At 49.8% G+C, this 24,240-nt stretch overlaps 2 protein-coding genes across 11 annotated transcripts; both read right to left on the minus strand.

Annotated features, from left to right (window-relative positions):
* Positions 1 to 8,864: 8,864 nt before the first annotated feature.
* On the minus strand, positions 8,865 to 21,399 carry RAB3D (RAB3D, member RAS oncogene family). Of its 7 annotated transcripts, none has more exons than XR_014056192.1 (7): positions 21,305 to 21,399; positions 19,900 to 20,044; positions 17,715 to 17,981; positions 16,877 to 16,995; positions 16,663 to 16,787; positions 15,381 to 15,476; positions 8,865 to 11,713 (listed from the first exon to the last, which is right to left on the minus strand). XR_014056192.1 is itself a non-coding variant. In XM_081498477.1 (7 exons), the coding sequence occupies exons 2-7, from the start codon at positions 20,008 to 20,010 to the stop codon at positions 11,669 to 11,671; spliced, it is 753 nt and encodes a 250-aa protein (XP_081354603.1). In that variant the 5' UTR covers positions 20,011 to 20,044; positions 21,305 to 21,399; the 3' UTR covers positions 8,865 to 11,668. The 7 variants fall into 7 exon arrangements, 5 of the variants coding, with proteins under 5 accessions (XP_081354603.1, XP_081354601.1, XP_081354605.1 ...); XM_081498477.1 differs by having other exon boundaries at positions 16,877 to 16,985; XR_014056193.1 differs by lacking the exon at positions 8,865 to 11,713 and adding an exon at positions 14,406 to 14,661.
* Positions 21,400 to 21,530: 131 nt separating this feature from the next.
* On the minus strand, positions 21,531 to 24,195 carry TMEM205 (transmembrane protein 205). 4 transcript variants are annotated; one of them, XM_081498486.1, is made up of 4 exons: positions 24,067 to 24,195; positions 23,294 to 23,402; positions 23,029 to 23,192; positions 21,531 to 21,896 (listed from the first exon to the last, which is right to left on the minus strand). In XM_081498486.1, exons 2-4 carry the CDS (start codon positions 23,391 to 23,393, stop codon positions 21,591 to 21,593), a joined length of 570 nt encoding a protein of 189 aa, XP_081354612.1. In that variant the 5' UTR covers positions 23,394 to 23,402; positions 24,067 to 24,195; the 3' UTR covers positions 21,531 to 21,590. The 4 variants fall into 4 exon arrangements, with proteins under 4 accessions (XP_081354612.1, XP_081354609.1, XP_081354610.1 ...); XM_081498483.1 differs by lacking the exon at positions 24,067 to 24,195 and adding an exon at positions 23,876 to 24,000; XM_081498484.1 differs by lacking the exon at positions 24,067 to 24,195 and adding an exon at positions 23,857 to 24,000.
* Between the last annotated feature and the right edge of the window lie 45 nt (positions 24,196 to 24,240).

The following is a 24,240-nucleotide window of genomic DNA, read 5'->3' on the forward strand; positions in this document are numbered from 1 at the left end:
TTCCTGGACCAGGAATTGAACCCATGTTCCCCTGCAATGGCAGGCGAATTCTTATCCAGTGAGCCGCCAGGGAAGTCCTAGATATTCCGTTAAAGCACAAGTGTCTGAACCCCACCTTAGAGCTTCTGACTCAGGAGATCTGGCAGGAGGCCCAGGAATCTGCTTTTCTAACAAGTTCCCAGGCCATGCTGCTGGTATGGGTGACGTACTTTGAGAACCACTGCTCTGGGTTCTCCCTCCTCTCCCCACCCCCTTGAGGCAGAAAAAGTATAGAATGTTGGGGAATGCTACACCTTCTGGATTTTGGGCTTGCTTCTCTGTGGTCCCCTTATCTTGCTCCTCTTGCCCCATATTTCTTGTTCATCACTTGTTCTCAGCCCTGGCTTTACTTTAGAACCCCTGGGGAGGGGACTTCCCTGGCTGGCCGGTGGTTAAGAATCCATGCTTCCACTGTAGGGGGCTAGGTTTGATCTCTGGTCAGGGAACTAAGATCCTGCCTGCTTCCTGGTGTGGCAAAAAAAGTAAGGAAAGAAAAAAAAAAAAGAACTACCTGGGAGTTTTAATGAAACGTCAGAGCCTGCACCACATCTCACTATCTCCTGATTTAATCTGTCTGGGTTGTGGCCTGGTCATGGAGACTGTTTCATTTACCCAGCTGACTGCAAGGGGTGGTCATGATCACAGCTGAGAATAAACCAAGAGTTTCATCCAAAGGTTATAGTGACCTGAATCATTTCTTTCCCTGAGGATTGCAAAATGGTTTATCCAATTCTTCCATCTTTCTTTTGGAGGGATCTTAAGGAGGGTAAAGTGGGCACTTGTCAAAATTGCTATGTGGCAATCATCTCCCACGTCCGGCAGGACTGTTCCTAGTTGCCCCCCAACCCCCACTCCCACCCCGAACCTACCCACTTCTCCGATTTCTATCTGTAATCCAGAGGCACCACATGATCCCAGGGGCCAATCAGCACCTTCCATTGGTCTGACTGCAGTCATTGGTTCAGGCATGGGCTTGGGATCCAAGCTGGCTAATGAGACTTGGTTTGGGGACTTTGGATACCCAGTGACCATGGTTAGGGGGGAGAATACCTGGTTCACAGGAAACTGCCTCCTGGGGGCAAGAGACAGCATAAGGAATCCTGAGACAAGACACAAGTCCTGGCTGACACTTGGACTCTGCCATGGATGCACTCAAAAAATATCTGCGGAGTATCTGTTGTGTGTCAGAAACGAACTGTTCTTAAAGTAGAACAGTAAGAGTTAGAGATACAGAGAACAAACAGATGCTTGCCAGAGGGGAGGATGTGGGAGAGGGAGAGGAATAGGTAAGGGAGGTTGAGAGGTATAAACTTCTAGTTGCAAAATAAATGAGTCAGGAGTTTGAAATGTACAGTGTGGGGAATATAGGCAATAACTGTGTAATATCTCTATATGGTGACAGATGGTAGCTAGACATATCTGGTAATCATTTTGAAATGTATAGAAATATGAAACCACTATGTTGTGTAACAGGAAGCAACACAGTGTTGTGGGTCAATTATACTTCAAAAACAAATGGAATTCTCTAGCAGTCCAGTGGTTAGGACTTAGTGCTTTCACTGCCCGAGTTTAATCTCTGGTTTGGGAACTACGTTTCCTTGTGGCTCAACTGGTAAAGAATCCGCCTGCAATGCTGGAGACCTGGGTTTGATCCCTGGGTTGGGAAGATCCCCTGGAGAAGGGAATGGCTACCCACTCCAGTATTCTGGCCTAGAGAATTCCATGGACTGTATAGTCCATGGGGTCGCAAAGAGTCGGACACGACTGTGTGACTTTCACTCACTTAACTTTGGGAACTAAGATCCTGTAAGTTGTGCTGCACGCCAAAAGCAAACAAACAAAATCATAGAAAAAGAGATCAAATTTGTGCTTACCAAAAGCAGGGCATGGGGGGAGGGGAAATTGGATAAAGGCAATCAAAAAAATACAAATTCCCAATTATAAGATAAAAAGAACTAGGGTTGCAATGTACAACACAATACATATAATTTGGGGTTCCCTGGTGTCTCAGTGGTCAAGAATTCGCCTGACAATGCAGGAGACGTGGGTTCGATTCCCGATCAGGGAAGAGCCCACATGCCACGAAGCAACTAAGCCCGTGCGTCACAACTACTGAGCCTGTGCTCTAGAGCCCAGGAACCTATCTATTGGACTGAAGCCCACAACTACTGAACCGCAATTACTATATATTTTAAAAAGGATTTCCTGTGTTCTGTGGGGAAGGAAGATTGTAGCCAAGTCAAAGTGAAGTATGGGTACCTTGGGGACCTAATACTGGTGACAGGTATCTGAGGCGGGGGCAGTCTTGTGAGACTGAGCCCTTAAACTGTGGGGTCTGCACTGACTCTGAACCACAACTACTGAAGCCCACATGCCATGAAGCCTGTGCTCCACATCAAGAAGACTTATCAATGTGAGAAGCCTGTGCACGCAACCAGAGAGGAGCCCCCACTCGCTGCAACTAGAGAAAAACCAGTGCAGCAACAAAGGCCCAGCACAGCCAAAAGTAAAGCAATTTAAAAAATTATTTTAAAATATAATTAACTTTGCTGTATGTTATATATGAAAATCATTAAGAGTAAATCCTGAGTTTGCATCATGAGGAAAAAGCACTTTTTCCTATTTCTTTACCTTTGTATTTATATGAGATAACTTCCTGATGGCTCAGACAGTAAAGAATCTGCCTGCAATGTGGGAGACCTGGGTTTGATCCCTGGATTGGGAAGATCCCCTGGAGAAGGGAATGGCAATCCACTCCATTGTAGACAGAGGCAATCCACTATAGACAGAGGTTACAGTCCATGGAGTCTCAAAGAGTCAGACAGGACTGAGCGACTAACACTTTGACTTTTTTGATGGATATTCACTAAATTTACTTGGCAATCATTTCATGGTGTATGTAAGTCAAATCATTATGTTATACACCTTAAATTTATACAGAGCTGTATGTCAATAAATGGAAAGAAAAAAAAACTTTTTTTTTTTTTTTTCTGTTTTTACTGTTTCTAATAGCAAACGTGTGGAGGTTTTCCATACCAAACAATTCTATGAGGTGCCCTACAGTTCAATTCAATTCTGACACTACCTAGAGTCAGTGCAGACCCCACAGTTTAAGGGCTCAGTCTCACAAGACTGCCCCCACCTCAGATGCCTGTCACCAGTATTATGTACCCAAGGTACCCATACTTCACTTTGACTTGGCTGCAATCTTCCCTCCCCATAGAACTCAGAAAATCCTTTTTTAAAAAAATATATATATATATGTACATATATATATATATTTTTTTTAATTTCACTGCATCAGTCTTAGCTGCAGCAAGCAGGACTTCTTATTGCCGTGTGCAAGCCAGGTGGAATGTGGGATCTTAGTTCCCTGACCAGGGGTCAAACCCATGTCCCCAGCATTGGAAGGTGGATTCTCAACCACTGATGACCAGGAAAGTCCCACGAAACTCTTTAGTTACTATTAATATTACCAAGCCTATAGCTCAGATGCGAGTGGCAGCTGGTGATTAACTCAGTCTCCAGCCCCTTTCCTCTCTGGAGCTCCCTCCCAGGAACTGAAGCTGATGGTTGTTGTTGTTGTTCAGTCGCTAAGTCGTGTCCAACTCTTTTCACGGACTGCAGCATGCCGGGCTTCCCTGTCTTTCACTATCTTCCAGAGTTTGCTCAAATTCATGTCCATTGAGTTTGTGATGTTTTCTAACCATCTCATCCTCTGCTGCCTCCTTCTCCTCCTGCCCTCAATTTTCCCCAGCATCAAGGGTCTTTTCCCATAAGTCGGCTCTTCGCATCAGGTGGCTTCAGTTTCAGTACTTCCAATGAATATTCAGGATGGATTTCCTTCAGGATTGGTTGGTTTGATCTCCTTGCAGTCCAAGGGACTCTGAGTCTTCTCTAGCACTACAGTTTAAAAGTATCAGTTCTCTGGTGCTCAGCCTTTATGGTCTAACTCTCATATCCGTATGTGACTACTGGAAAAACCATCGCTTTGACTATATGGACCTTTGTCAGCAAAGTGATATTTCTGCTTTTTAATATGCTGTCTAGTTTTGTCATAGCTTTCCTTCCAAGAAGCAAGCGTCTTTTAATTTCATGGCTACAGTCACAGTCTGAGGTGATTTTGGAAGCCGAGCAAAGAAAATCTGTCACTGCTTCCACTTTTTCCCCTTCTACTTGCCATACAGTGATGCTTCCAAACCATCATAAGCTGATGGTTCCAAATCTCTAATCATGGTTTGGTCTTTCTGGTGATCAGCCCTATCCTGAAGCTACTTAGGGGCCCCAGCCTAGGCTGTCTTCTCATTAGTACACAAAAGATGCTTATCAATCCAGAAATTCCAAGGGTTTTAGGACCTCTGTGCCAAGAACCAGGGACAAAGACCTAATATTTCCTTTTCATTGTGTCAGACAGGAAGGAGATGGGTGTGGAACTAAAAAATTTAAAAATTCCTGCCTTTGAGGTGCAGATATTATAGTGAAGGAGACACAAGTTAAGCGAGTAAATTATATAGTATTTTAGATTCTAGGGGCTGTAGGGAGAAGGACACAGGGAAAGGGACATCGGGAATTCTGGGGGAGGGACTTCCCTGTGGTCCAGTGGCTAAGACTCTGTTCTCCCAATTCAGGGGGTTCAGATTCAACCCCCGGTCAGGGAACTAGATCCCACATGCTGCAACTAAGAGTTTTCATACTGCAACTAAAGATCCTGCCTGCTGAACTAAGACCCAACACAGCCAAATAAATAAATATTAAAAAAAAGAAAGAAATGTTGGGGGTGGGGGAGAGACTTTCCTGGCAGTCCAGTGGTTAAGGTAAGATTTGTGCTTCCAATACAGGGAGTTCAGGTTCAATTCCTGGTGTGGGAATTAAGATCCCACATGCTGCCTGGCATGGCCAGGCAAAAAATAAATAAATGCTTGGGGAGGGGTTGCAGTACTAACGGTGGGGGGGTGGGGGGTGGGAGGGAGGTGGGTCAACAAGAAGGTGAGATTGGTGTAAAGATCTGAAAGAGAGGGTGAGTGAGGAAGCCGTGTGAATTCAGGCGGAGGGAACAGCCAGTGCAAAGGCCCTGGGGCAAGACTGTGCCTAAAGTGCTCAAACAACAACAGGAAGGGGCAGAGCAAGTTGGGGGGGGTGGAGGGTGGCTCATGGGAAGAGTGACAGGCCAGGGCAGGTGACGGGGAGACAGTGAGGTGACAGGTCAGAGCACGCAGGGCCTTGTGGAACCTGAGCAGGACTTAGGGGTTTACTCTAAGGCAGGTGGGAGCAATGGAGGCTTCCAACCAAAGGAAGGACACGATCTAACTCAGGTATTCACTGATGCCCTCTTGCCACTATGGGGAGGACAGAACTTCTTACTAGAATCAGTTGCATGCATGGTCAGTCACTTCAGTCGTGTCCGACTCTGTAACCCTATGGACTTGTAGCCCACCAGACTCCTCAGTCTGTGGGATTCTCCAGGCAAGAGTACTGGACTGGGTTGCCATGCCACCCTCCAGGGGATCTTCCTGACCCAGGGATTGAACCCCGGGTCTCTTGCATTACAGGCTTTACTGCTGAGCCACAAGGCATCACCCTCCTTATCCTCTATACCAAGATGGTGACCATGAGGTCCTGAGGCAGGAGATAGATTGGCCCCGGGGTGAAGAGCTTCTCCCCTGTGTACAGAAAGTCCATAACAGTGTCGACTAAAAAATTAATCACAAGCTGAAAGTAGAGAATGTTTTATTTGGTGGAAATGTTTCAGACTCTGAGCCCAGGAGACAGCATCTCAGGAACCCTGAGAAATGGTTCCAAGGAGGTGGAAGAGGGAGTCAGGCTGTAAAGAAGTTTGCAGCAAAGGGGGCAGGCAATCTGAACATCCAAGATTATTGTTAAGGAAAACCAGTTATCAAGTTAAGGAATGTAGCATTCTTCTATGTGACTTTCACTTTCATGTATGGGAAGATGCAAGAGTTTGGGATTACTGAAGTCATTTCTTTCATATGCATCTCAGCTACCTAGGGCCAGCATACTGCATTTTTACAGAGGTATTCTTCTCTCTCTCTCTCTCTCTCTCTCTCTCTCTCTCTCGAATTCTTTAGGGCCCACCAGCTCACACCAGAGGGCTGTAATCACTGATGACTGTGACTAAGTTCCTCCTGTAGGGAGTACTTTCTGAATTCAGAAATTCACATTTGGAGGGCTGGAATCACAGATAGCTGTGATATTTCTTGCCCCACTGATATGACAGGAAACATTTCATTTCACAGTAGCAGAAACTCTGTAAAAGCAAGATGATGGAGGAGGCTGGGCCCTAGCCAGATAAGAGAGTAAAGACCATTCATCCCTCATTCTTGAAGTTAAGGAGAACCTGACTACACATGCACAGAAAGGCTCCTTGGAGGTCAAAAGAGAGGGGGTGTCACCTTATAGTACATGATATCAACCTACCCATAGGCCTCTTTGCTGAAATCCATCTTGGCTAAGAGATGTGCATGCACACTTGGCAGGAGCCTGAAAGTGAAGTGAAAGTGAAAGTTGCTCGGTCATGTCTGACTCTTTGCAACCCCATGGACTATACAGTCCATGGAATTCTCCAGGCCAGAATACTGGAGTGGGTAGCTTTTCCCTTCTTCAGGGTATCTTCCCAACCTAGGAATCGAACCAAGGTCTCTGCATTGCAGGTGGATTCTTTACCAGCTGAGCCACAGGGTAAGACAAAGAATACTGGAGTAGGTAGCCTTTCCCTTCTTTAGGGGATCTTCCCAACCTAGGAATCGAACCAAGGTCTCTGCATTGCAGGTGGATTCTTTACCAGCTGAGCCACAGGGTAAGACAAAGAATACTGGAGTGGGTAGCCTTTCCCTTCAGGGGATCTTCCCAACCTAGGAATCGAACCAGGGTCTCTGCATTGCAGGCGGATTTTTTACCAACTGAGCTATCAGGGAAGCCGTGGGAGGAGCCTAAGACAAACCAAATACGGGCTCAGAACCAGGCAAAGCAAGATGACTGACAAAAGTAAACCAGGAAGAAATGTGCCGTAAAAGTGACTCAAACTACCACGAGGGCGTGACTCTGATCTCACCCATGTGTCTGATAGGGACAAAAGAAGATGATCAAATAGTTAGCTTGGAAACCCCGTTAAGATTAATGTAATATAATAAGATTAATGATCACTCAAGAAAGTAATGGGAAAATTCTGAAACAAGGTGGGCCTGCCTGACTTATATAGCAAAACAGTTGCTTAGCATCAAAGTCAGATTGGCTTGCTTAATGATAAAAGCAAGCTAACTTGCTTAACAAAAAAACCATGCAACACAAGCATGGGGCATGCCCCAAAGCAATAAAACAATGGTGGCATGAGGCCCACATCCTGCCCAGTGAGCTCATTGAGTTAGGAACCCCCAAAACATGTTATTTGGCCCCAAAGATGTGTTCTTTGCACCATGCCCCCCAAAACAATAAAACAACAGTAGAAAATAAGGCCTACGATCTGCCCAGTGGTGTCATCAAGTTAATGACTCCACAATCAGGCTCTGCGGACACAAAAACTATCATTTAGGGGAAGGTGACTTTTCAAAATGAAAGAACTTCATTGTACTGAGACCTGAAAATATTTTTTAAAAGTGCTGTGACAGTCCTGGCCTGACCATGTAGGGAGGGACAAGTAAACCTCCCTGCCCTACCTGGGGGAAGAACTGATGATGGAAAACATGATGTCTCTCAAGAAAGACAAATAAGATTTTCTCCCCTTCCACTATCTTCCTCTGATTACAAAAATGTAACTCACTGAGTACCCGGGGCAGGCAAGCATTGCGCTGCCCACTTGTGAACCTTACAAGTGTCCCTTTCTAAGAAATCACTTTTTATCTACCACTTTGCATGCATGCTAAGTTGATTCAGTCATGTCCAATTCTGCGACCCTAGGGACTGTAGCCTGCCATGGACTGTAGCCTCCTCTGTCCATGGGATTTTCCAAGCAAGAATACTGGGGTGGGTTGCCACGCCCTTCTCCAGGGGATCTTCCCGAACCAGGGATCAAACCCAGGTCAGGGATCGAACCTGTGTCCCTTATGTCTCCCACATTGGCAGGCAGGTTCTTTACCACCAGCACCACCCTGGGAGGCGTACATCTATCACTTTGCCTCTCACTGAATTCCCTTCTGTGCTGAGACATAAAGGACTGTGGTGTCAGAGTTCTTCAGAGCCCTGAAAATGACACCTAAGGGTTTCATGTCTATCCACCTGTGCTCTTTTTCCACCTAATAAACACTTCACTTGTTTCACTACCTTCTGTCTTTGTGCAAATTCTTCTCTGCAAAGCAGAAGAGCCAAGGCCTTGTTACTGACCACTGGTCTAGTAACTAGGATTTGTTGTTCTCACTGTTGAGGTCCAGCCTCAATCTCCGGCCAGGAAACGAAGCCCCGATTCAAGCCGCTGCAGGCTGAGACCACTGGAAAGTGACAAGGAAGTGTTAGTGGTTGTGTCCAACTCATCATGATCCCATGGACTGTAGCCGGCCAGGCTCTTCTGTCCACGGAATTCTCTAGGCAAGAACACTGGCGTGGGTTTCCATTTCCTTCTCCAGGGGATCTTCCCAACCCAGGGATCAAACCCAGGTCTCCTGCATTGCAGGAAAATTCTTTACCATCTAAGCCACCATGGAGGTCACCAGAAATCAGCCCAACTAGAGGCAGTCCCAGACCTGAGCTTCCCTGTCCTGATTCAGGTTCTGCAGCATCACGCACGGCCCTCAACCAACTCTCCACTTGGCTGTGATTCAACTGCCCTCTTCCTGGAAACTCCATTTCACTAATGGAAATAAAAGAACCATAGCATCTGGGCATAACCACTTTAATTTTTTATTTTCCCGAGAAAAGTGCACATCTTTATGAGTGAACATCCAAGAACGGCTTACGCAAGGAGAACCACACCCAGAATATAAACGACCAGGTCTAGAGCTCTCTCCTGGTGTTTTGGGATCACGGAGAAGTCACTTACTGGAATTAGCACTTCAACGCTGAGATCAAATTTCACCCCTTGTTTTGTTTTCGATGGAGTTGGGAGAGAAACACACAAGAAAATGATCCCCAGAGAAGCCAAAGAAAGAAGAGCAAAACAAACATAATCCCAAACCCTAAAAGGCGATCATGGCAATTTCCTGCTGACATTGGAAAGCCAAGTTGAAAGCAAATGATAAGAAGGCACAGCGGGGATACAGGATACAGCCTCAAGTCACCTCCCCAGATCCCAGCCTCCCTGGCACTAGGAAGCTGTCTTTCCACAGCCTTTGGCTTAATTTTTGCTTGTAAACTCAACGAACCTCCATTCCCTCCCAGTGATCTTTGAGGACATCAGTTTCAGTTTTCCAGACACTCAGAAGTTAAACCTCCCCCCAAAACATTATAAGATAAAAACTTAACACTATTTTTAGACCAAACAAGAAAAATTCTCCTATATCATTCCCAGGCTTGAGAGAACCCTCAAGAGTGGCAGCTGTCTCAATTGCAACATGAAGTTGAAGTGCTGAAAAGTCTTATGTCAACAGAAATTTTAGGCCAGGTCTGGTACAAGATGCAGCCAAAGTTGTCATTTATCACACAAGCCATCTCACAAGTCAGCTGGTCCCCTAGATAGTGACACTCTGACCGAACATTTTTTTTCTGGCAGCAGTTTAAGGAAAATGGACAGGCGAAGGGAATCTTGGCAGGCCATGGTGTGTCTTAAGAAGCCTTTTTCTAGCTGCTTTAATTTCTTTTATGTTAAAACAACTAACATTTTAGACTCCCTTGCCCCAAACCTTCCGATAAGTTTCATGTGGTGTGTTTCCAAGAACTTGTCCTTTTCATCGCAGTCTAGTTTGTTGGTGTACAAAAATATCCCCACTTTTGATGCTCTAAGGGCAGTCCCTGGTTTGGGGTGAACAGGGCCCTCTAGAAACAAATTCAATCTCCAGCTTCTATAAAGGTAAGAACTACGTTAAACTTGACCCAGACCTTCCCCATTCCTGGTAGGGAGTAGCAGAGAGCCTCAAGGCTACAGAAAATCATTTTGGCAGCAGGGGCTGGGAGACTGGACAAATCATACACTTTGGCTGTCCTCACAGTGTCTGTCAAGTTCTGGGGGATCAGTGCTCCAGGGTAGAAAGAGGTACTGTGTCACCAGGGTTGGACTCAGGTGGGCAGGAACGGCCACTGAGCTGAGGATGGGGCCAGGAAGGTGTCAAAATGAAGATCACCTCCCAGCAGGAGCCCCTGGTAGCTGGGGACCCCCAACCTGGTGGGCTCCCCACTAGTGCCTCAATCAACCAGGGGGACTAGTTCTCCACCCATCTGCCTTCAGCCTGCCACTCCCAAGCGGCATCTGGGCAATGCAAGTAGCAACAGCACTTACCCAGCCCTGCCTTCCCTGCTGCCCCTCCAGCCAAACCCCAAAGCATTCTTTCCTGTGGCTCCTCCATTAGCAGAGAACATCATTGGACACCAGAGATAACATGGCTCAGGAAGCCAGCCCCGGGTCCTCAAGGTTTTTCAAGTGGGAGGAGCCGATGTCCTCACACGGAGAGCTGCCAGCTAGTGCGGGCTATGCTACAGGAATATTGCTCAATTTCCTTTTCAAGCAGGATATGGGATGTGGACAGACCTTGCGTAAAACATTACCAGCCAAACAGGGCCCGTGGAAGGCAGGTTGGGGCAGGAGAGCCTAAGCTTCTAACTCTGAATTAACTCCTGGTAAAAAGTCCTCAGCAGGAATGCACGATTCTCTGCCTGGCCCGGAGCAGCCCATAGTTTCCAGATTCTATTCTGGATCGGAAATGCAGTGGGTCAGCTGTAACAGTGGCAGGGTCAAACAAATTCTGGGGAAGCTCAGAAGGCACTTCTGGGGTCCCTGAAGCCGCGGGTGGGGGTAGGGGGTGCTCTGGGAAAAGCTGCTTTAATACTGCTTTCACAGGCAGAAGATCTGCAGGTCAGAAGGGAGGGGTCTGGGAGATGCAAAACCACCCTGGTTCACAGGCAGAAGGTTCACAGGCAGGTTGAGCGATCCTGAGAAAGGAGCTGCCTTCCACATCTCCAGGGATGAATTCTGAGATCCCTCCCACCAACTCCCCACCCCTACCCCAACTGCATCTCTGGCCAGCACGGGAACTAAAAACAATGCCCAACTCAGAAACGGATGCGGATAAGTGGTTCTAACCCAGAAGGCATGGCGGTTGCCCCTTCACCAGGCGGAGTGGGATGCGCCATGTGCGTGCCCACTATCACCATGACAACGCCGGGAAGCAGCAAGCTCGTGCACGCCCCTACCCCAGTCTGCAGCCTGCGACAGGGGCTGCTTGGGTAGGCTGGTGGCCATGGCCAGAGAACGTGCCATGCGGGAGTCAGGTCGGCCGATGGGAAACGGGGGGGGGGGGGGGGCCCTGAGCTTGGAAACAGCCCTTGTGGCTCAAGCCTCAGTTACAGTCTCTGCCGAGGCAGGAGGGGGTGGGGTGGGGGAGTCATCTCTAGCAGGGACAGCTGCTGGGCTGTGGGGCTGGGGTGTCCCCCAAGACCGGGGCTTTCCCATTGCTGCCAGGGCTAGAGCTGGGTTCCAGGGACTCATTCATCTTCTCGCAGATGACGTCCACCAGGCGCTCGAAGACCTGCTTCACGTTGATGTTCTCCTTGGCGCTGGCCTCGAAGAACTCAAAACCTGGAGGAATATAAGATGGGAAGATCTGGGAATTCCCTGGCGATCCAGTGGTTAAGACTCCATGCTTCCACTGCAGGAGGCATGGGTTCGATCCCTGGTTGGGGAACTAATATTTTGCATGTTGCGGGGGTGGGGGGTGGGGTGGGGTGGGGGGTGGTTAGAAATAATAAATGGCTTATAAAAAAAAAGATTGGAAGATCTGTGAAACCCTGGGGGTCAGAGCCTGGGCTATGACCTTCGTTCAGCTGGGGGAACTTGACTGAGAGTCTTAGTCTTTCTGAGCCTCAGTTTGCTCGTCTGTAAAATGGGAACAATGATGCTGCTGATGCTGATAAAAATGTGTGACAGCAGCACTTGCCCTGACTACCTTGTGTATCTCTTTGTCACAAGGCAGAGGTGGCAAGAGTCTTACCCCCAGTTAAGTGGTACTCATCCTCTATCCAATGTCTGCTGCACAAGAAAGCACAGCCAGGGGGCCCACAAAGCCCGATATTTATGTGGCCCTTTTAAGCGCAGCCAAGTATTTCACATGTTCTGGAACATATGCTCCAGGTCAAATAAAACAGGACTGGCTTCAGCCCAGGGGTACCCAGTTTGTAACCTCTGTCAGCCAGATAACGGTAGGTTTCGCAGAGTTTTAGAGAGCATACAATGTACGCAGTTCCTGGCACTAAAAACAGTAATAATAATAATAGGCAGTGCTTACACAATGCTTACTATGCGACAGGCACTTTTCTAAGAACTTTACGTAAATTAACTCATTTAAGGATGCTCTGTGCATGCACACTCAGTCTGAGGTAGATACTTCTTGTGGGGGTAGTTGGGCCATACAGCTTGTGGGACCCTAGTTCCCCAATCAGGGATTGGATCCATGCCATCTACAGTGGAAGGGTGGAGCCCTAACCACCTGACTGCTAGGGAATGCCCTATGCTATTATAGCCCATTTTACAGATGGGAAAACTGAGGCACACAGCAGGAAAGTCACTCATGTAAATTCACACAGGTTAACACACTCAGGCTGCCTGGTTGAAATAATAATAGATTAAACATTTCTCCTGTACCACCTTGGGCCTCAGGAGGGAGGGCAGGCTGGCTGATTCCTTTTGGGGAGGGGGAGGGTGAAGCAGATTTGAATAGACTTTTAGCATCGCAAGGATCATCATAACTTTTTCTCTTTAAAAAAAATGTTTAGGAACTTCCTCGGTGGTCCAGTGGTTAAGAATCTGCCTTCCAATGCAGGGGATGTAGGTTCAACCCCTGGTCGGAGAATTAAGATCCCACATGCCTCGGGGCAACTAAGCCTGAGTACTGGAACTACTGTGCCCATGCTCTGCAACTAGAGAAAACCCAGCGCTGCAACAAGACCCAACAAAGCAAAAAAAAAAAAAAAGGTTTATCTATTTAGCAAAAGGCAAGAGGTGGTACAAATGCTTTGGGGTTCCTGGGCTACAAGAAGTGGCCCAGCAACCTGCAAATAAGGGTGCACATGACTGTCCTTCCTGCACCTTGCACCCTGGTTCAGGCTCCACCTGCTGGGAGCTATGGTCCCCAATGTGTCCCCATCTGCCATTCCCGAGGTAGGCCAGAAATTCAGACAAATGTCCACTCTATTACACACAGCACAGGGTAAACAGGCCTCTATCCTAACATGATAATTGTCATTATCATGCAGCACTATAAAAATATCATTGTAATTAGTAAATGTATAATTATCCATCTATGTCTCCACTATTAGAACACCTGCACTGAGAGGGCAGGATATCTATCTGCCTTGTCCACAACTGCAGCCCAGGGCCTAGCACGGAACAAGTGCTCAGAAACTACTGACCGAAGGATTAATTGATCAGATGGATGGATGGATGAGTGGGTAGAGAAGATATGGATGAATAGATGTGCATTTAGATGGATGAATGTACGGGTGGATGGATGGATGAATAAATGGGTAGATGGGTAGATGAATAGATGGATGTATAGATAAGTGTATAGATGGATGGATAGGTAGATGGATGGATGGAGAGATGGATATATAGATGAATGAATGGATGAATGAATAGATAGATGTACAGATGGATGGATGAGTGGATGGATGAATAGATGGATGAATGGGTGGATGACAGAGGCAGGGCATGAACATAGATCTCTATCCTGAGCCTGGTGATCATCAATGTCACCCCACTGTCTTCCTAGGCAAATTTAGCATTTCATTAATCATGTCCATCTTTTCCTCAAATAATCTGAGTTTTTCTTCTTTTTTTAAGACTTAATTTTTGGCTGCCCCACACAACAAGATCTTAGTTCCCCAATCAGGGAATTGAACCCATGCCTCCTGCAGTTGAAGTGCAGAGCCTTAACTAGTGGACCACCAGTGAAGTCCCAGTTTGTTTTTTTTAAAACACTTTTTTTCTTCTGATTATAAATATTCACTGGAGAAATTACTGAAAAAATATCAAGACAGCTAAAAATGTTGTATGTAATCTCATCACCCAGAAACAACTACTATTGATGTTTTGACATCTAGCTTTCCACTTTTAAAAAAAAATACATAATTGTTGGGGTTCGGTTTGTAGTGGGTAGGAGTATGTGTGCACACATGTGTGGATTTTTTTCTTACAAAATTGGGGTCCACATCCATCTCCCAATTTGTTGTCTGATATTTTAAACTTAATGGTAGATCGGGAATCTCCCCCTCACCCCTAGGAACTAGACGTTTTCCACAAGAAGGTGTGGGCAGGGGACTTCCTTGGTGGTCCAGTGGTTAAGACTCTGTGCGGCCATGGCAGGGGGCAAGAGTTCAATCCCTGGTCAGGGAACTAAGATCCCCATCTCGTGTGTTGCAGCCAACAACAACAAAAAAGGTGTGGGCAGCATCCTCAAGTATTCCAGCCTATGGCAGGGCCCCAACAGCTGACTCCCAGCACATCTGTAAATGAGACCCAGGCTCAGGTTCCTAAAACACAGGGGACAAAGGAACAGAGTCAAACCCCAAACGGGAGATGTTCCACAGAACAAAGACCCAGTTTCTCCAACAAATGATGGCAAGAAAAGAAAGGAAAAGAAAGAGGGGACCATTATGGTTCAGGGGTCTGAGAAGTTTCTCTGCAAAGGGTCAGACAGTAAATCTCTTAGGTTTTAGATACAAACATCAGCAACACTTCACAATCATGCTAGCTAATGCTTAGATGCAACCTACATATATGCAGGATTCTGTTAGAACTGCTTCATGCGTCATAACTCATTTAACTCTCCTGACAACCTAACCAGGTGAGGCTGTTATTATATTATCTGCCTTTCACACTTGAGGAAGTGCTGGCCCAGAGAGCTAAAGTCACCAGTGCAAGATCACAAAGCCATCAAGAAATAACCGGAGTTAATGATCAATCAGGGCCAGGATTTGCTTATTTAATCTAACAGCCCTATGAAGTAGATGAGGTTTTCACCTGTTTCCTAGATGGAGAAATGGAAGCACAGAGAGGGCAGGTGAGGTGCCCAAGGTCACATAGTTAGTGGGTTGCAGGAGGGGATTCTAGCTCCAGAGTCTTGGTCTTAACCCACCCTCCCTGCATAGTGGTTACATTCCCTCTTGCACAGAAAGCCCTGGGGAGGGCCTAGAATACTCTAGGACAAGATTTTCTTTTAGCTTAAACTTTGAATTGATAATCCATTCACCTGATTCACAAAGGTAGGCTGAAAAGTTCCCCTCCAACCCTGGTAGCATCCCAGGTCACCACGGTTGCTAGATCCTTCTGTATTCTTCCAGAGTTCCTTTAATCAAACATCAATATACATCCTTATTCTCACCCTTTTTAAACACTAATGCAGGGGTTGGCAAACTGAGCTGCAAGCCAAATCTGGCTTGTTGCCTATTTTCTTTTTAAGTATTTATTTAAGTACTAAATTTAAGTATATTGGGCCTCCTTGGCGGCTCAGTGGTAAAGAATCTTCCTGCCAAGGCAGGAGACACGAGTTCGATCCCTGGGTCGAGAAGATCCTTTGTAGAAGGAAATGGCAACCCACTCCAGTATTCTTGCCTGGAAAATTCCATGGACAGAGGAGCCTGGAGGGCTATAGTATATGGGGTCGCAGAGTCAGACATGAATGATCGACTGACCATGCACGTACATAGCTGACTTATCATATCATGTTATTGTGTTAGTTTCGGGTGCTGTTGTCTATTTGTGTAATTAAAGTTTTATTGGCAGACAGTCACACTCATTCATCAATGTATTATCCAAGGCTGCTTTCAGGCACAGCCGAGCAGTTAGACCCTAGGACTGAAAATATTTCCTATTTGGCCCTTTAAGAAAATGTTGGCACGGGACTTCCCTGGCAGTCAAGTGGTTAGGGCCCCTCACTTCCACTGCAGGGAGTATGGGCTCAATCCCTGGTTGGGGAACTAAGATCCCACAAGCTTCACTGTGCAGCCAAAAAATGAAAATGTTTGCTGATCTCTGGACTAAAAGAAGCAGCCATACCTACTATTCTGTAGTTTGCTTTTTCCACTTACCCATATATCCATAGACTGCAGAACATAAAGAATGGTCTGATCCCTTTTCACGGCTGCATAGTATTTCCCCATGTGACTCTACTTTATGTGTAGCTGCTTCCCCCACTGTGAGAGACTTGGGAGGCTGCCAAGCTTTCCCTTCTACTAACTGTGCTGTAATTTGATACCCCCATCACTTCCCACATGGGTGCAGGTGTTTGTAGGATAAATTCCCGGAAATGGTTTTGCTGAGTTTGGGTTCCCAGGGCAGTGGGGTAGTAAAGGTTATCTGTGGGTAAATCCTCTGGAATTAAATGTAGCAGGTGGTATACATGCAGGTATTTTTCTGGGAAGATCTTCAAAGGGCAAAGTATTGGTGACTGTGGTTGGACCTGGGACTCAAGCATAGGGATGGAGGTTTGGTTCTGGGAGATCCAGGGCCTGTAGCCCAGGTTGGGCACTGACCAAGGTCGTCGGCGAGCCTCCGGCCTTCCTCAGTGGGCACGACACGCTCATCCTCCAGGTCACACTTGTTCCCCACGAGGATGACCTGAGCATTGTCCCAGGAGTAGGTCTTGATCTGCGTGGCCCTGTGGAGTTGGAGGGCTGTGTTAGGCCAGAGATTAGGGTCAGGGAGAGAGGGTGAAGGTCAGGGGGTGAGTGGTCAGCAAGCACTCACCAGTCCTGCACAGCAGCAAAGGACTCCTGGTTGGCAACGTCATACATGAGCAGGAAACCCATGGCTCCGCGGTAGTAGGCTGTGGTGATGGTACGGTAGCGCTCCTGGCCTGCCGTGTCCTGGGCACACAGTTGGGTCAGGCATCTAGAAGCCACCCTGTTCCCCACCCTACCTCTCCAGGTGGGCACCCCAGCCTCACAGCCCCAGTCTGATGACCAGGACATGGACCTGCCCTCACAGCCCCTGATTTAATGGGAGAAATATGGGCCTCCTCTAGTCTGATGGAGGGGACATGTAGCCTGTCCTTGAGGGGTTCCCAGTCGGAGGGGTCGGTGGCCTCTCAAAGACTCATAAGGCCCCTCTGACCTCATCTCCAAGAACCAACTTCATGACCACAAACAAGAACCATCTCGACCAGAGGGTACCACCTTGATGCAGACAATCTGATGCTCGTTACCATGACAATCATTACCAGCAGGGGCACTGGGAGCATCAGCGTGACTCTGAAGAAGCTCAGTGGGAGCCTCTGGGCCTGTCCCAACAGGGTACCCAAACCTCTTCCCCATTGGTCACCAGATCTTCTAATCCGGCTTGGGTTAGTACTGTCTCCCCCTCAGACCCTAGGGGGCAGGGTATATCCCCTTCATCCTGATGAATGCACTTCATGGATAATACCCCTGCTACTCTTCACACCTACCCCAAGCCCTTTCCCCGACTCTGGATCACTGTTCCTGACCCGGGACCCCTCCCCAGAGCCCTATACCCTTGCCTGAGCTTCCCCGGAGGAACCCCAGCCCCTATCTGGGCCAGCAGACCCATAGACAGCCGCCTGGCCCACCCAGATCTGCAGCTTGATCCTCTTGTCATGGCGGTAGACTGTCTTGACCTTGAAGTCAATGCCCACGGTGCTGACAAAGGCGGGCGTGAAGGAGTCATCGGCGTATCGGAACAGGAAGGACGTCTTGCCCACGCTGCTGTTGCCGATGAGCAGCAGCTTGAACATGTAGTCGAAGTTCTGGTCTGCTGCATCCCGCTGGCCTGTTGGGGGGTCTCCAGCCGATGCCATCTTGGCAGGGAGCCTCCTGGGATGGGGAGAGCTGGAGCCCTGCAGAGAAAAAAACACCAGGAATGGCCCCAGTGTCTACACTGGTTGTTGTTGTTTTAGTCACTAAGTCGTGTCCAATTCTGCGACTCCATGGACGGTAGCCTGCCAGGCTCCCCTGTCCATGGGATTTTCCAGGCAAGAATACCAGAGTGGGTTGCCATTTCTTCCTCCAAGGGATCTTCCCAACCCAGGTTTCCTGCATCAGCAGGCAGTTTCTTTATCACAGAGCCACCTGGGAAGCCCATGCACCGGACCTGGGCTCAAATCCTGGCTCTGCCACTTGGAAGTCAAGTGATCCTGGATGCGTCACTTGCCCTTGTGGGGCCTCAGCATCCTCTCCTGGAAAACGGGGATGTTTGCCAAATGCAAGGGTCCAGGTTGGGGGTGCCCCATTGGGCTGCTGAGGAACCAGAACCTTTCGGAAGGTGCAGGTGTGGACTTTGCCCCAGGGCAAGCGGCTGGCGTGGCCTAAGTGTGAGCTGGGGGAGCTGGGGCTGTCAGCTGGATAGAGCGCCACCTCCCCCCCCCAGCCACCCAGGGCCTGGGTGTTGACTTTGGCAGGTGTTAGCCACCTGCATGCCCCTACCCAGGCCAACTTTAAGTCCTTCCCTGACGCCCATGGGGAGGGGGCTTTCAGTGGATACACCCCAGGGTTTAATGCCCAGCTCTACCCCCAAATGGGTCCTGCCACCTTCTGTTTGTCAAAGGGGCTGGGCCCATCTGCCTCCCAGGAAGGCTGACTCACCCCAGTCCAGCGTCAGCCCACAGAGGCCAGAAAGATGGGTCTTCCAATCCAAGGAAACCACCCACCCCAGCCACCACCCTGACCACCTGGATGGGCCTTTCCTGTCAATCTGTCCCCACAGATGAGGCTGCTTCATCTGGGGCCGTGCACCCCCAGTCCCTGCACAGGCTTATTTTCCTAGCTGTTATGGCTGCTTCCTGAGCCTCACAGGGAGGCCCCAGAAGGCCTGGGTGAATGGGGGGTAACCAGCACAGGCACCCCTGGCAAAGCCATTTCTCAACTACCCCCTGGGGCTTTTATCCAGGTTAAAAAGGAGGACCCAGCCGGCCCTCCTTTCCTGCCCAGCCCTCTGCCCCACCCCGTGTTCCGGGAGAACGAGTTTGAGGAGGGTAAGGGAAGAGGCAGGAAGCCTTTCCCCATGCTAGGCAGGGCGGCCAGGATGGGGCCCCGACTCCGCCCCACCCTCAGCCCACCTGTCAGCCGGTCCCACCTCTTGTCTGACCATCTGGCGACTCTCCCTCAGGCCAGGCACGAGGTAAGGGACCGCGGAGGGCTCGGTCCTGTCCCCCTCGTCACCTGATGTGGGGCGCCCCAGCCAGTGCTGGGGAGCTCCGAGCTTCCTCCCATCACCATATGGTCACATCTCTTGTCTCCAGCTGGGCTGTCTGCCCCGCCCGCGCCCCAATAACGCTCCCGATGAGCCCAGCTGGGTGGGGGCGAGGGAAGAGGCGTCCCCCGCCGCCTGCCTTTGTTCCCCAGGCCCCCGGCCCTCCCCCTCTAAGCCCCAGTCCCCCAGAGACCTGCTGGGACGCGGAGGCGCGGGTTGGAGTGCGCTCCTTCCGAGGGAGTCACTTCGCGTGGTGGGGGACGCTGGCCGCGAGGGTTCTGCCTCCGAACTCTCTGAGACTTGGCCCTGGTTGCGACCCAGACCCCCACAGCCGCCGCCGCCGCCGCCGTCCGCAGCCACCCGGATCCCGCGCCGGCCCCGCCCCTAAGAAGGAGGTGGGACCGCTCCTGGGAAAGGGCGGGGAGGAACCGGGGCGGGGCTTGTGAGGCTGGGCGGGGGCGGAGTGGGGCGGGGGAGGGGCTGGAAGTATCTCCAAGCGCGCAGCTAGCTGCCTGTTCCCTGCCAATAAACATTTCTTTTTAACCAGCCAGACGTGGAGTTCCTACCTGTGCACAGCAGCTAAGAGCACGGACTCTGGAGCCAGGTGCGAATTTCAGTTCGAATCCAGTCCTTGTCGCTTTGGACATGTTAACCTCCCTGGGCCTCATTTTCCCCATCCATCATGTGGTCCGTCGTTAACAAGGGTCCCCACTTCACAGGGTTGGGTAAGGGTTCTGATATGAGTTTGTTGTTTGTAAAGTGCAGCGCCTGACCCTAAACTGGGCTAAACACCTTTTCCAAATACTCTGAAGAGTTAACCCCCTCCTTTTACAGATAAAGAAACTGGAAATCAGAGAGGGGCAGGCCCTGGCCTGAGGCCACAAAATTTGACATCCAGGCCCAACTGTGGTGTTTTCTTCAGGCCAACAACAGAGAATCTGCATTTATAATAGCTCAGGCTTAGGATTTCCCTGGTGGCCCTAGTTAAGACTCCATGCTTCCACTGCAGGGGGCATGGGTTTGATCCCCTGCTCAGGGAACTAAGGCCCCACATGTCATGTGGCCAAAAAAATTTTAAACCAAAAATTTAAAAAGTTCAGGCTTTGCTGGGGTCCTAATTCAAACAATTGCACCTGAAGCCACTTGCTGAGCCCCCATTGCTCCTTGGGAACAATGTTAGCCACCTCCAAGGGCTACTGTGGATGAACTGAGATGTGTGTCAGTCAGGAAGTGCTGGTATATGCTCAGTAACAAGCAGCCCCACAGTCACCATGGCACCCAACATCCAAGGTTTGCTTCCTTTTGTTTTTTAAATTGGAGAAAAACTGCTTTATGATGACACCCCAAATCAGCCATAGTTATATACATCACCTCCCTCTTGAGCCTCCCTCTCCTCCCTCAGTCCACCCCTCTAGGTTATCACAGAGTGCCAGGATGAGGTCCCTGTGTTATACAGCAACTTTTTACCAGCTATCTATTTTATACATGGTAGTGTATAGGCCAGTGCTACCTTCTCCCTTTGTCCCACTCTTTCCTTCCCCTACTGTGTTCCCAAGTCCCTTATATCCAAGGTTTGCTTCTCACTCACACTGATCATTGCAAACAGGGGAAGATATGGTTAATCAGGCACTGACTTGTATACTTCTTCTCAAAAGTGACTTTGCTCACATTTCATTGGCCAAAGCAAGTCACATGGCCATTCCCAATGTCAATGAGGTGAAAAAATACAATTGTCCTCTAGGGATCAGAACCAGCTGTTGTTACCATAATACATGATATGAGTAATGGTTAGCACCATGCCTGGCACACAGTGGGTGCTCAACAAATGGCACCATTGTAGGACGAGCTTAGGGGCTGCAACATCCTACACTCTGAATTAGTATGCCATGTGAATGCGAAAACGGAATCCCTCAGCTCTACCCTTGCCTACAAGGGTTTCCCTAGAGGCTCAGTGGTAAAGAGTCCACCTACCAAGGCAGGAGATGCAGGTTCGATCCCTGGGTTGAGAAGATCCCCTGGAGAAGGAAATGACAACCCACTCCAGCATTCTTTGCCTGGGAAATCCCATGGACAGAGGAGCCTGGTGGGCTACAGCCCATGGGGTCACAAAAGAGTAGTGACTAAACAACAGCAACAATAACCCTTGCCTGCCCCTCCCCTTCCTTGCTTCCCAGTTGGAGAAAGATGATGGCAGTCATTTCCAAAGAAGCATTTATTGACATCTGGGGCCCCAGCAGAGACAGAGAGTCAGTGGGAGCTAGAGGTTGTGGAGGCCCAGGGCGAGGCCGGCCAGATGAAGCCCATTGCTCAGGAGGCAGCCCAGATTGCAAAGGGAGGACAGGCCATGGTAGCGGAAGAACTGCTGGCGGAGGGCACTGTACTTGGGGTCCTGACCCCGCAGCTGGCGGTAGGGGTCCAAGCCCTGGTGACTGCCTGGCACCTCCCCGCCCAGGCCCCGGTCCTTCTCCACAGTCTGCAGGGCCCACATGGCGGCCGTGGTGCGGGACTCCAGCCAGCGGGCGTTGACGGTGGCCAGTATGAGGCTCAGGAGCAGCAAGAAGAGCTGGTAGGGCAGCGGGAGGACAAGGTGAGCCACACCTGGGAGGCAGGAGGGGCCTCAGGGCATGTCTTCGTGCATCCTCAAAGGCCAGAGGGGAGTGGGAGACAGGATAGGGTCAAAGCCAGGCCTCCCGGCTGCATCCCCAAAGCCAAACAGAGCTCCAGCTCTCATATCCTGAGACCTGCAGCTCCTAAGGAAAGGCTCCAACACTGTCTCTTCTCTCTCCCCCAAATTCCTGAGCTGCTTCTCTTTTGATATCCTGACTGGAACTTTCCAGAACACAGCCTGTCTCCTACCCAACTGTTCCCCAGAACTGAGGATGGGCAGAGCCTCTCTTCCCTGAGTTGGGACAGAGCACCACGGTAACTGGTGCTCTCATTTCCCCCAAAGAGCCTAAGATGGGGCCTATCTCCTTTGTGGCCCCAGCCTAGTCCTGAGAAGCTGACATTGGGCCCACAGGGAAAGAATTAAAAGTCCCTGAAGTTCCAGTTACCCAGAATCCCTCATGTGTCTGTGAGGTTATCGAAACCCCTTTCAGGCCTTACCTGCCCACATCTGAGGGACATATGGGGTCGGGGGAGGGCAGGATAGAGAAACATGAGATGCAGAGATGGCTCCTTGCCTTGTGGCTGGGGAAAATGTGTGGATGGGGGTTGTTGTTGCCGTTGTTTAGTTGCTAAGTCATGTCCGACTCTTTTGCGACCCCATGGACTGTAGCCCACCAGGCTCCTCTGTCCATGGGATTTCCCAGGTAAGAATATTGGAGTGGGATGCCATTTCCTTCTCCGGGGATGGGGGTGGGGGACTGTAAATCCCCAGTCAGGCTAGTTTTTAAACAATGAGCTGGGGTCAGTGCCTCAGCCCAGCTGAGTCACCACAGCTTGGCTGCAGGCCCAGTCAGGGTGAGGAGAGGGAGCAACAGCCAGCAAACAGACACTGGGGGAACAAACAGGGCTCCTGGGGATGGTTGTGCAGGCTGTGCACTGCTCAAGGGTATCCAAAGCCCAACTTTGTGTACGCCAGGAAGGCAGGGTGGTTTGGGGGGTTTTGTTTTAATTGTCACAAAATGTCATAGGTGCTCAGTGCGATCCTGGGAATGAATGTCCAGAGGGTAGTGGAGCCCAAGCCCACATACCTGGCTGGCCTCCCAGAATGTGAGCTGAGCCCAGGCACACTGTGAAGCCAAGATGCAGAGGTTGACGAAGGCACAGCCCATGGAGATGTGAAAGTAGAAAGGGAAGAGTTTGCTCTGCACCAGACCGAAGGTATGTCGGGGAAGGCCTCGGAAAAGCACAAAGCCTGTGGGGTGCAGGGAACCAGTGTTAGGACACGTCCAAGGGCCCTCTCTCATCCCTGTCCCCACTGCGGGCATCCATGATGTCCAGGCCGACGATCCCTACCTGAGATGAAGGTCACCCACATTTGCATGCCCCAGGCCCCTGACAAGACCAGGAGATGGACCACTTTAGTCAGGCTTCCTGGATTCCCGCCTTCCTCCATCTTTCCAGCCTGAGAAGGAGGCACCAGGTAAATCAGAGCTTTGTCTTTGCCCTGTGGCCTTCAGACTCTGTGAGCCTGCACAAGGCCTGAGTCATGGTCTATCCAGCAGAGATACCGGGATAGCAGCCCAGGAATGGGGTGGGGAAGACCCAAAACAGTTGTGACATCCCCGACCCAATCTCTCCAAATGTCAGCCCCCAAGATCTTAGGGTCTCTGGACCCCAACATCTATGCCACCTCTGAGACCCCCAAATTTCAGCTCCAGCAGCTCAAGCTCGCAGCCCTAGATCTTCAGAGATCACCCCAGTGACTCCCAGATATCACCCCAAGGACCCACTGCTAATATCAAAGACCACTCCTTTCATGATAGGATGCCAGATATCGCTAAGAACACTCCCTAAGCACCTCCCAGAGACGCGTTCTAATCCTGGGAAACCCCAAATCTCCTCCGGAGGACACCGACCCCACCACTGGACCCGGACCTCGACCCGCAGCACCCAGGAGTCCCGGGCTGGATCTAGGGTGTCAGGCGTGCTGGGCTCGGTAAGTCACTCCCGCGTTCCGGGGTGGCTCGCGGACCTCCTCAGCTACCTCCCCTCGTGGGATCAAGAATTCGTCCCGCCTCCCAGCTAAGCCAGAAGCCAATCGGATCAGAGATCTGTATCTCCTGTACCGCCCTCTTAAATATTGACCAATCGATGAACGGAAACCACGTCTGACATCCCGCCCACTCTTCGGACTCTCATCCAATTACACCGCGGATCCTAGGATCTGCGGAAGCGGAAAGGCACCAATGAAGCCTTCGGCGCATGGTCAGGGGCGGAGCTAAACTGTCAGCCACACCCCT

Source organism: Giraffa tippelskirchi, chromosome 6, assembly GCF_054371585.1.
Source record: "Giraffa tippelskirchi isolate mGirTip1 chromosome 6, T2T-mGirTip1v1.2.pri, whole genome shotgun sequence".
Classification (NCBI taxonomy): Eukaryota; Metazoa; Chordata; class Mammalia; order Artiodactyla; family Giraffidae; genus Giraffa; species Giraffa tippelskirchi.